Source organism: Brassica napus, chromosome C5, assembly GCF_020379485.1.
Source record: "Brassica napus cultivar Da-Ae chromosome C5, Da-Ae, whole genome shotgun sequence".
NCBI classification, from domain to species: domain Eukaryota; kingdom Viridiplantae; phylum Streptophyta; class Magnoliopsida; order Brassicales; family Brassicaceae; genus Brassica; species Brassica napus.
The window spans coordinates 31,397,190-31,409,471 of NC_063448.1; the positions used below are offsets into that span (position 1 = coordinate 31,397,190).

The window sequence follows — 12,282 nt, forward strand, 5'->3', positions numbered from 1 at the left end:
ACGAGAGCTGTCGGCGAGATTCCTAGTTCTAAAAACCCTAAGACGGCAAAAATCTAATTGAGTCGCAGCTCGAATAACAAAAACGAAAAATTGCCTAAAATCGCTCTAAGTGCTAAATTTTCTGTGTAAAAGTCCCCCTCCATACCTCTCGCCTAGGACTCCTTATATACTCTCTCCTAGGTCGTATTACGTTTTTCCCCTTTTGCACTTAAGTCGTCATAGCATAAAAATTGAGATATTCCATTTTTTCCGATCTTTGTAGTTACCTTCAAAATTTCGTATTTATCCGCAGAAACTTGACATTAATCTTTCCTTGCGAACCAAGCGTAAACCGTCCTACGGTTTAAGGGCTGTTGGTTAAGAAATCGTAAAGTGGGGCTCGAGTCATGTCTTAGGTCCCTTTCGGCCGTCTTTTGATTCGAAGCGTTCATTACGGCTTCTTTTGATAAAGAACGAACTTTCCGCGGTTTTTATCGTAAAGTTTGATTGATGACTTCGAATGGCGGAAAACATGAAATGTGTTCGCTATGGTCTTCGGGAGATAGAATCAAAGGGTAGACGAGAACGCATGGATTAGTGTCGTATCGACGTTTCGGAGGAGCTCGGTCGCTACGTAGCGACCGATCGGAACGCATGATTCGTCGCTACTTAGCGACCAAGCTTGGCTTGAACTCGGTCGCTATGTAGCGACCGAGCTTGGCTCGAGCTTGGTTGTTACGTAGCGACCGAGCTTGGCTCGAGCTCGGTCGCTACGTAGCGACCGAGCGGAACGTGCGCTCGGTCGCTACGTAGCGACAAATTGGGATGTGCGCTTGATCGCTACGTAGTGATCGTGCGACCCTATTTGGGCTTTTCTCCGATATTTCATGTTTCCTCTGCAAAGTTCTTCGTAAGAACGAATATATTTCGAAAAAGTATTTTTGGCGAAGAAAGTTCAAATTTTATTCTTCGGACGTTTTGAATGTGAACTTCGTCGCAACTGTTTTTGACCCCAACAAAAACCATGCCGCTGTGTTTATGTTCGACATCTTCAGATATCCCGCGAAATCTAGATCTCGCGGAAAAACTCTCGAAACAGATCGCGAACAAAGCATTTCACATCGAAGAAGGATATGAGACGACAACTCATCATCTTCCTTCCACACCATACACTAACTCACGAAAAATGCAAATTGATCATCTTATCGTAAAAAGAAAGCCGCAACACGGCAGGGATTCGAATCCACAAATGGCCAGTCCCAAAACATGAAATAAAGCCACTTAAGGCCGAAACATCAACACAAAAAAAATCTCTCACAAGAGATCGAAACCATAGTCATCTTCTGAGCTCAAGCCCCCTCTTCACCTATCGCTTCGTCCAAGCTTGGAGCCGCGTCGCCCTCGTTTTCTCCGACCACGGGATCTTTCCCCTCTGGATCTTCTGAACACGTCGGAAGGAAGCACGCGGATTTCAGGTCAGCTAGGACGAGATCGAAATCTCCATCCACGGCTACAAAATCTCCCATGCAATCAGACAACCTGGTCTCTTCGGCTTCTAGGGACAGGGGAGTCTCGCTCTGGAAATCTCGAACTACAGCCATCCTGCCCTCAATCGTTGCCAAGGCCAAATCTCTTCTTCGGATGCCCTCGAGGGAGCCAAGAAAAGGTATAGATCTTCGCTAAATGAGCCCGGAACTCAGAGCGGAGAGCATCGTTGGTTTCTTCGATCCTGCGGCTCGCCGATCCTACGTCAGTCTCGATCTGACACTGAAGTCGACACACCTCCGAAGATTTGGCCTTCCTAGCCTTCATCTCCTTAAGCAGAGAACTCGCCGTCTTACCGAGGTCCCTCTCGAGCTCCCCGATCTCAACCTCGAGTTTGGACACATTTGTGGAATGAGAATCCTTGACAGCCGTCAGCATGGCTTCAACACCCGGTTGCAGCTCCTTCAACTCCCCGGCAAGACAACTGGCCTCGGAACCGCACTCGCTGATCATCCCGTCAATCAGCGACATGAACTGTGAAGACGAGAAAACAGTTAGAGATATAAAAAAAAGAAAAAAAAATAACAAAACAAACGACAAACCTTTCCGCATAGTCTCGACGCTAGACTCGAGCCTCCTTGCTGTGAATATTTCCCGTCACCGCCCTTGGTAAAGTTCCTCTTCTGTCCCTTAGGCTGAGCGACCGGAACAGCACTAGGAGCACACAGTGATAGGACGATCTCTTTCCTAGCCGGAGGAGGAGGGATAGACTCAGCGGCCTTCTATTTGTCCTTGACAAGAATCGGAGTCGTGGACGATCCGGCGGGAAGAACCAAAGTATCAAAAACACACGGAACGCTTGTGTCAATGAGGGTTCCTGCGTTCTGCGGAACCTGGACCTCAGTCCCATGATCCGGAGCAACGGCCAGAGTAGAAGAGGATGGGAACTCGGTACTAGCTCGAACCGGCTCCTTTTCGGCTCTGCGATGAACTAGTTTCTCCCAGAAGGAAAGATGGTCGGCGATGCAAGCTGGCGCTTCAACGGCGGATGTCGGAATCGGCGCCGGGGAGGTGGCCTCGCCCATCTCAACGTTGGAACTTCTCTTGTCACCTTGGGAGGAAGATATGTTGAAGGCAAGAATTTAGGAGAGAAGCTAGAGAAGATTTGAGGAAGGGAAAGTGTGAAGGAAATGAATGATGGGAGCTCACTACTTATAGAAGTATGAGCTTAGGATTTTGATTTTTATAAACATATACTTTCTCGATGACTTTCCTCTGCAGGGTTCAAAATGTGAACTTCGCCCGATACACCTATCTTTGCCTAAATCGCCACACCGCGAGCTAGAATCTCATCTCCCGATCCATGATTCTAACGAGCTAGGGGGTTAACTGTTGGGGTCAAAAACGGTTGCGACGAAGTTAACACTCGAACTTCCGAAGAAGAAAGTGCGAATATTTCTACGAGAAATACTATTTCGAAAAAGATTATTTTTTACGAAGAGCTTTGAGGAGAAAAACCCGAATAAGGTCGCTACGTAACGAGCGAACGGACGTCCCGCTCGGTCGCTACGTAGTGACCGAGCACAAGCCAAGCTCCGTCGCTAAGTAACGACCAAGCTCGAGCCAAGCTAGCGACCGAGCGCGCATCCCGTTCGGTCTCTACGTAGCGACCGAGATTTTCCAAAACGTCGAATGCGACACGAGTCCATGCATTCTCGTCTACCCTTTGATGCTATCTCCAGAAGACCGTAGCAAACCCATTTCATGTTTCTCGACATTCGAGGTCATTAATCAAACTTTACGATAAAAACCGTGGAAAGTTCATTTTTAACGAAAAGAAGCCGTAATAAATGGTTCGAGCCAAAAGACGGCCCAAAGGGACCTAAGACATGACTCGAAGCCCACTTTACGATCTCTTAATCAAAAGCCCGTAAACCATAGGACGGTTTATGCTGGGTTCGCAAGGAAAGATAAATGTCAAGTTTCTGCGGATACATATGAAATTTTGAAGATAATTACGAAGATCGGGAAAAATGGTATATCTCCATTTTTGGCTATGATGGCCTAAGGGCAGAAGGGGAAAAGCGTAAACCGACCTAGGAGCGAGTATATAAGGAGTCCTAGGCGAGAGGCATAAGGAGAGAACTTTTTCACAGCAAACTTAGCACTTTTAGAGCAATTAGGCAACTTTCCATTTTTGTTATTTCGAACTGCGACTCAATTAGGTTTAGCCGTCTTAGGGTTGCTAGAACTAGGAATCTCGCCGACAGCTCTCGAGCCAAGGCTTATACCTTGTTGTAAACGCTCATACGCAAATTCGGAATAAGACTTCTCTTTGCTCTCTTTTTACGATTTCTTATATTTTGTCGTTGTTGTCTCGTGTTCTGATTGCTTGGCATGTGATATTAGCAGATATCCGGAACCTCTGGGAAATTAGGGTTCTCCTACTTTCCGAATTCAAACGGAAATCGACAGTTCGAATTTTGGTTCCCACAAAATTGCAATAGAATAAATAAAAAAACCAAAGGAGTTCCAGGAGGACTCTGAAGGATTTCCTTCTTTCTCTCCTAACTAAGAACAAGAATCAAAAAAAGCTTAGATAGCGTGTAGCCGTCAAAAATGGCTTAGAAAACACATAAATAGGGTTTCTGGTCTTCCAAGGGTACTCTGGTTGTTGGGGAAAAATACCCCGGTATCATTTCCTCGAGCCTCCAGGCAGGATCCATACCCCAGGTCCCCGATAAGGGAACGCTCCGGGTCCCCGCTAGAAGGAACCCCGAGCTCGGTCCCTGGAACCAAGCTCCCTTCCAAGAAATGGAAAACTTCCGACAAGGAAAACCTTCCATATTTCCGAATATGGAAGAGTTTAATCTAATGAAACCGACTCCTAGAAGACTATATAAGAGCTACTAAACCCTAAAGTAAGGGATCGACTTCTTCAAGGCTTAGAGACTAGAATTAGACGGCTAAAACTAGGGTTTATTCAAAGATCATTGTAACCTCTCTTGTTCTTGTTTATCTGATCAGTAATACGTCTCTTCAAGCCTATATTCTCAGTATTCTCTCAAATCTTTACGAAATACATACAAACTCATCTGGTTTACCTGCTTGTCCATCGTTCCATAGTACTCACAAAGAGCCTACACAAAAATCCCCTAAAAGTTTAATTAGCGCTAGAAGGAGGGGAGTAATCTAACTACGTGATGATGACGGTGGGTGAGCACGACAGCGAATCGACTGAAGCTACTCAAACTACAGCTGAGCTTCAAAAGCAAATAGACAGCCTGCGAGGCCAAATCACCGACATACACCGAACTTAAGGAACTACCGGACAAAATTCCAACCTCTTTTCAGAAGTCCAGAGCCTGAAGGAAAAATTTGACGAACACTCCAAACAGTTGGAGCTAAGCGCTGAGAAGCTAAGCCAGCTACAGTCTGAGAACACTACCCTCCGGGACCAGAATCAAACCCTCAACGTGGCAGGTGACAAGAAGCATCGCTTCAACACTCGGGTTCGACCTATGGGAAATCTGAACACACCCAGAACCAGAGAAGGTACCACCGACACACCTCCTGCATCTGGGGTAGCTGGGGCAACACGGGAAGGGACTGAGAATCCTCAAATCCATGATATGGAGGAGAGTGATTCCGAGCCAGAACCCGAGAAGGAAGAACCCGAGAAAGCAGCAACTTAATCCTCCATAATCACCAACCTAGAGCAGATGTTCTCTAGAAGATTCGATGCCATGAAATCCATGGTAGAACGCCTACCAGGAGTAGCTCCCCCAATCTGAAGGAGCAACCCTGATTCCTACGCGGATAGCCCTTTTGCGGAAAAGATTGCCTCGGTTGAGATGCCTAGAAATTTCTCCTTCCCCAGCATCAAGATGTATGATGGTACTGGCGACCCCGACGATCACATCGTGCAGTACAAGCAAAGGATGTTGGCAATTGCAATCCATAAGGAGTCCCGTGAAGCCACGATGTGCAAAGGGTTTAGTTCTACTCTGATCGGACCTGCCTTGCAATGGTACATCAATCTACATAGCCCGCTTCAACCAGGAGAAAGTGGCGGTCCCCGAATGCATCATCCCTACTGCGATCTCTGCCTTCAAGAGAGGTCTACTTCCAGATGGGGGGGCTATACAAAGAGCTGACCATGTATCCTTGCAAGACCATGGAAGATGTGTTGTCCCAAGCCTGGCGCAGGTGAAGTGGGAGGAAGATGTTGCTAGCCATGCCAAGGCTCAGCCAAAGCAGGACCAAAGGTCAGCCCGATCAGATTGAGGAGACCGAGATGAAAGATCCTCCCAAAAAGGATCCAAGGACTCTGGTAGTAGAAACAAGGGCAGGTTCCAGTACCGGCCGCAAGAGAAGGAAAAAGGGATCTCGGTGTCTACCTGGCCCGATATCTCCCATCTCTCAGTATCAACACCAGAGCTAGTCAACGCACTGAGACAGATGGGGCAACGGGTTAAGTGGCCTCCAAAGATGAAAGCACCTGACTCGTTCCAGAACCTGAAACTCTGGTGGGACTTCCATCGCGATCATAGCCACAAAACCGAAGACTGCATCGCCCTGAGGATCGAGGTCAACGAACTACTCCAAAAGGGGCATCTTCGAGAATTTCTCTCAGAGAAAGCCAAGGCCCACCTCAGCAAAGAGACAGTAGGTAAATCAAAAAAAGCTGCACCAGCCTCACCACCTCTCCAAGATCGGGTGATCCATGTCATATCCAGAGGCTCAAAAGGAAGCGGAGTGAGCCACACAGCCGCAAAGTAAAGCACCCGTAACGCTAAGCATGGTCTGGAAACGACCTAACCGAAGCGCCTACTTCTAGGCACCGACGAGATAAGGTTCACAGCTAAGGAACAAGAGAAGATCCTAGCTCCCCACCATGATGCTCTAGTTATCTCTCTCACCGTAGCAAACTGCTTGGTAAAAAGAGTACTAGTAGACAACGGAAGCTCCAGCAACATTATCTTCCAGATGGCGTACCAAGATCTAGGGCTGGAGGAGAGCGCCATGACGCGCAAGGTAACCCCACTCATCGGGTTCAGCAGCGAGGTCAAGGAAACCACCGGAGAGGTTATCCTCCCATTAGACGCTGAAGGGGTCAACATGTCTACCAAATTCCTGGTCGTAGATTGCCAATCGGCATATAACATGATCTTGGGACGACCATGGATTTACGATATTGGAGCAGTTCCTTCAACCCTTCATTAGATGTTGAAGTTCCCTACACCCTGGGGCATCAGAATAATCAGGGGAGACCAAGAGAACTCTCGAAGCTGCTACCAGACCACCCTGAAGGGGAAGACCAAGGTCTTATAGCAATTACAGAGAAGACGTCGGACCCCGCGAACCCAGAGATAAGAGGTCAATGATACAGGTAATCGGGGATCATTCCGGAGAAGGCGAACCCTAAATCATTCCAAGAACCCGAAGGATCTTCAGAGAACACTAAAAGCCGGGGCATGAAACGAGTCTCGACCACGGTCCCTAGACCCAAGAAAGAGGCAGAACCCTGCAAAAGAAGGAGGAACCCTCCAGCAAGGACGCTCGTCCCAAAAGCAAGTCAAACCCTGCAGATCACCTAGCAACAAGAGGTAAAACATGGCCTAACCACCGGGGTATCTCGCAAGCTGATATCTTGTACGGTCTCCGGACCATGATTTCTATTAATTATTTTATCTATTATTTAAGCATTATGTTTCCTACTCATATGTATGCTGAAATGTCTCTGAACAAAGCTTATATAATAAAATAGTTCTGACTATAAAAGAGTAGTAGGAATGCCATAATACTTAAAGGGGCAAACGAGCTGGATCAGGTCCAAGAGACCTTCGATCCTGGCCAACCCTTAATGACAAGTGGTACGACCACGAAAAAAACAAAACGGGTATGGGACATAAGGTAGGAATGGGTCTGCACAAGCCCGAGTATGCCGTCAATACTACCTAAAACCCTTGTATAGCCTTAGCCATATCGGGGTCCCAAACAAAAATACCAAAAAATGTGAAAGTACATGTATTAAAACGCTATGTGCTAGAATAATACATGGGACACGAGGTATAATTGCCCTTGAGCAAGTGCAAAATTCTGGGAGCACCACATAATAATCTACTTCTCCAAACGTGGAAAGTAGCAAAGCCTGGCACTTGGGTTTTCACCCACACCAGCACCCTCTAAGTCTGATAGTGGCTTTCTGCGGAAAGCAGCATGCAGCACAGGAACTCTATAGTGACCAGCTTCCGAGCGGTAGAATGTGATACCCCAACAGGTACCGAGAGTGGCCTCACCTAGGGCGGCAGAATGCGGTCCCTTTAAAACCTTTATTTCGGGTTCTGAGAAATAACTCCGGGCTCAGACATGCCTCAAGGCCAAGAACTTATTGTTTCCCTAAAAAGAATTCAGGGTCCAAAGACCATGTGTCCAACTCAAGACCTCAGGGTCCGGAACCCACGGGTTCCCTAAAACGACCTTCGGGTCCTAAGCTTATCAAATCTCTCCAAGTGACTCCAGGGTCCCAGAGGACATCCTTGTTTTCATTTATTTTCATCTATACTATGAGTTTTGGAGAGAAGATCACTTGTGATTGGAACTTCTTGTTTTCATTTCTTTTCATCTATACTATGAATTTTCATTTCTTCATTGTTATGAATTGCTTTGCTATGTCTGAGTAGTTCATTTATTAGATCCAGGGTTCAGATAGGTTTGTGGGATTAGCCCCAAACTATAGATCTGCCTTGTTGTGATATTCATGATAGATTTGTATTCATTGCTTGTTTTAGCCTTGCTAACTAGAACTTGATCATAGGATTGCATACTCAAGCACCCTTGGTATCCCATCCTGACATCTATGTATCATATTAGGACTGCTAGAGAGGGCTAACCGCCAATTTAGTATCTTAATAGGGCATATCATACTCGTGCATAGGCCTGGCTAGAACCCGTCGATCGATGTCATCAACTGACTATCGGTTGACGTAGGCAAAGGTGTATCGGCCGACGTCCCAATAGGACCATGGATCGACACTCTTTCGTTGTCAACATACTAACCGTTGAGACACGAGATCTAGCCTGTTAACTAGTGAAACATGCGACAGATGATCACTGAGTTAAGCGGTTGAGATCTAACATATAATGCATGCAACAATTAGGCATCTATAGGTATTGTAATCTCCAATACCTGAATAGTGGCCCTGCATCTAATATCATTTCCAACCAAGTTACGTTTACTATTTACTTCGCTTGTTACTATTGCTATTTCATTTAAACATTTACAACTCTTAAAATTAATAAACACTAGATTTAATTGTTCCCTAGCTCCTTGTGGATTCGATCCCTAAGTACTACATCTGAACCTCTTTTGATGAGAGTAACACTCCTTAGGATAATTTGAGTGGTATCAAATTTGGCGCCGTTGCCGGGGAGCTTTGATCGCCATTAGATTTAGTTTTATTGATTCTTATTCTTTTCTGTACCCCCTTTCTAACATAATCTTTTTCTTGTCTTTTCAGGTGCATGTCCAGCAGTACCAGAAGCAACAAGCTCACTTCTCTTCCCTGATTTTTTTCTGAATTTTTCAACCAATTTTTCTAACAGATTTTTCTCTCTTCTTTCTCTCTTTCTCTCTTTCTCTCTGAACTTTTATCTGGTTTTCTATCTGTTTCAGGACGTCCAAAGGAGAGAAGAGGGTATTTTATATCATAAAGAGTTGCTTCAGATGAGGGTGTGCTCCCACAGAAGAAAAATATGAGGTTAGACAGCTAGTGACATGCTTCAGCACACCAAGCAGCACAAGCTGCTGAACATTTCCCTTTCATGAAGAAAGATACAAGCAGCTGAAGCAAACAGCTTGTCACCAGCATGTGACTTCTAATGAGCAAGCAGGTAAGCAAGTAGGTGCATGTCATGTGCGCTAATTACTGAAGAAGCAAGTAGGCTAGAAGGTGCAAGGCATGTGATTGTTCAGAAATAATTTTAAGAGTTTTCTCGATATTTTTCGAACTGTTTCGACTATATATTTTTCATCCTCTGAATCTCATCCTGCTCTGAATAAACTCGCCCAGCATGAATAAAAATCGACAATAATAATTAACAATCGACTAGAACCATCAGGAGATGGTCTTTCGACCAAAAGACAACCCCGTCGAGAGATTAATTCACCGTGTCGATTTTTATTTAAATTCTGATCGATCAATCTTCAAACTGATCTTAAAGAATTTTCTCGACCAAAATTCTATCTGCTCGTGAGGGTTATTACACTGCCCCTGGTTGGGAATATTGAATCCAACGGTTGTAGAGGCATGCTTTGCAGTTGAGATCCGAGACCAGCAGTGACCAAAGAATGTAGAGGCTGGCTTTGAGGTTAAGACTTGGAGGCGGGGGGAACCAAATGTTGTTGAAGGGCGATTCCAGGCACCCGAGAGGGATGCAGCAACAAAGTCCTCTATAACCGCCTACCTGGAGCAGATTTTCTCTAAGAGATTCGACGCCATGCAGTCCATGGTAGAACCAGGAGTAGCTCCCCCAATCCGGAGGAGCAAACCAGATTCCTACGCCGATACCCCCTTCGTGGAGGAAATCGCCTCAGTCGAGATGCCTAGAAAGTTTTCCTTCCCCAGCATCAAGATGTATGACGGTACTGGCGACCCCGACGATCACATCGCGCAGTACAAGCAAAGGATGTTGGCAGTTGTACACCTTAAGGAGTTCCGCGAAGCCATGATGTGCAAAGGTTTTGGTACCACTCTGATCGGACCTACCTTGCAATGGTACATCAATGTCCGTACAAGGTCCATATCTTCCTTCGCAGGCCTGAGCGACAAATTCATGGAGCAATTCACAAGCAGTTGAAGCCTGGAAAAGACTTTAAATGGTCTCTACGAGATCCGCCAGCATGAGTGGAACCCCTGCGAGACTACATCAATCTACATAGCCCGCTTCAACCAGGAGAAAGTGGCGGTCCCCAAATGCATCATCCCTACTGCGATCTCTGCCTTCAAGAGAGGTCTACTTCCAGATGGGGGGGGGGGGGCTATACAAAGAGCTGACCATGTATCCTTGCAAGACCGTGGAAGATGTGTTGTCCCAAGCCTGGCGCAGGTGAAGTGGGAGGAAGATGTTGCTAGCCATGCCAAGGCTCAGCCAAAGCAGGACCAAAGGTCAGCCCGATCAGATCGAGGAGACCGAGATGAAAGATCCTCCCAAAAAGGATCCAAGGACTCTGGTAGTAGAAACAGGGGCAGGTTCCAGTACCGGCCGCAAGAGAAGGAAAAAGGGATCTCGGTATCTACCTGGCCCGATATCTCCCATCTCTCAATATCAACACCAGAGCTAGTCAACGCACTGAGACAGATGGGCCAACGGGTTAAGTGGCCTCCAAAGATGAAAGCACCTGACTCGTTCCAGAACCTGAAACTCTGGTGGGACTTCCATCGCGATCATAGCCACAAAACCGAAGACTGCATCGCCCTGAGGATCGAGGTCAACGAACTACTCCAAAAGGGGCATCTTCGAGAATTCCTCTCAGAGAAAGCCAAGGCCCACCTCAGCAAAGAGACAGCAGGGAAATCCAAAAAAGCTGCACCAGCCTCACCACCTCTCCAAAATCGGGTGATCCATGTCATATCCAGAAGCTCAGAAGTAAGCGGAGCGAGCCACGCAGCCGCAAAGTAAAGCACCCGTAACGCTAAGCATGGTCTGGAAACGACCTAACCGAAGCGCCTACTTCTAGGCACCAACGAGATAAGGTTCACAGCTAAGGAACAAGAGAAGATCCTAGCTCCCCACCATGATGCTCTAGTTATCTCTCTCACCGTAGCAAACTGCTTGGTAAAAAGAGTACTAGTAGACAACGGAAGCTCCAGCAACATTATCTTCCAGATGGCGTACCAAGATCTAGGGCTGGAGGAGAGCGCCATGACGCGCAAGGTAACCCCACTCATCGGGTTCAAAAGCGAGGTCAAGGAAACCACCGGAGAGGTTATCCTCCCATTATACGCTGAAGGGGTCAACATGTCTACCAAATTTCTGGTCGTTGATTGCCAATCGGCATATAACATGATCTTGGGACGACCATGGATTTACGATATTGGAGCAGTTCCTTCAACCCTTCATCAGATGGTGAAGTTCCCTACACCATGGGGCATCAGAATAATCAGGGGAGACCAAGAGAACTCTCGAAGCTGCTACCAGACCACCCTGAAGGGGAAGACCAAGGTCTTATAGCAATTACATAGAAGACGTCGGACCCCGCGAACCCAGAGATAAGAGGTCAATGATACAGGTAATCGGGGATCATTCCGGAGAAGGCGAACCCTGAATCATTCCAAGAACCCGAAGGATCTTCAGAGAACACTAAAGGCCGGGGCATGAAACGAGTCTCGACCACGGTCCCTAGACCCAAGAAAGAGGCAGAACCCTGCAAAAGAAGGAGGAACCCTCCAGCAAGGACGCTCGTCTCAAAAGCAAGTCAAACCCTGCAGATCACCTAGCAACAAAAGGTAAAACGTGGCCTAACCACCGGGGTATCTCGCAAGCTGATATCTTGTACGGTCTCCGGACCATGATTTCTATTAATTATTTTATCTATTATTTAAGCATTATGTTTCCTACTCATATGTATGCTGAAATGTCTCTGAACAAAGCTTATATAATAAAATAGTTCCGACTATAAAAGAGTAGTAGGAATGCCATAATACTTAAAGCGGCAAACGAGCTGGATCAGGTCCAAGAGACCTTCGATCCTGGCCAACCCTTAATGACAAGTGGTACGACCACGAAAAAAACAAAACGGTTATGGGACATAAG

The 12,282-nt window shown here is 46.5% G+C and overlaps 1 protein-coding gene across 1 annotated transcript; it reads left to right on the forward strand.

The window, feature by feature from the left end:
- Positions 1–9,975: 9,975 nt before the first annotated feature.
- LOC106412617 lies at positions 9,976–11,148 on the forward strand. The gene is made up of 2 exons (XM_013853534.2): positions 9,976–10,254; positions 10,369–11,148. The coding sequence occupies exons 1-2, from the start codon at positions 9,976–9,978 to the stop codon at positions 11,146–11,148; spliced, it is 1,059 nt and encodes a 352-aa protein (XP_013708988.2).
- The last annotated feature ends 1,134 nt before the right edge of the window (positions 11,149–12,282 follow it).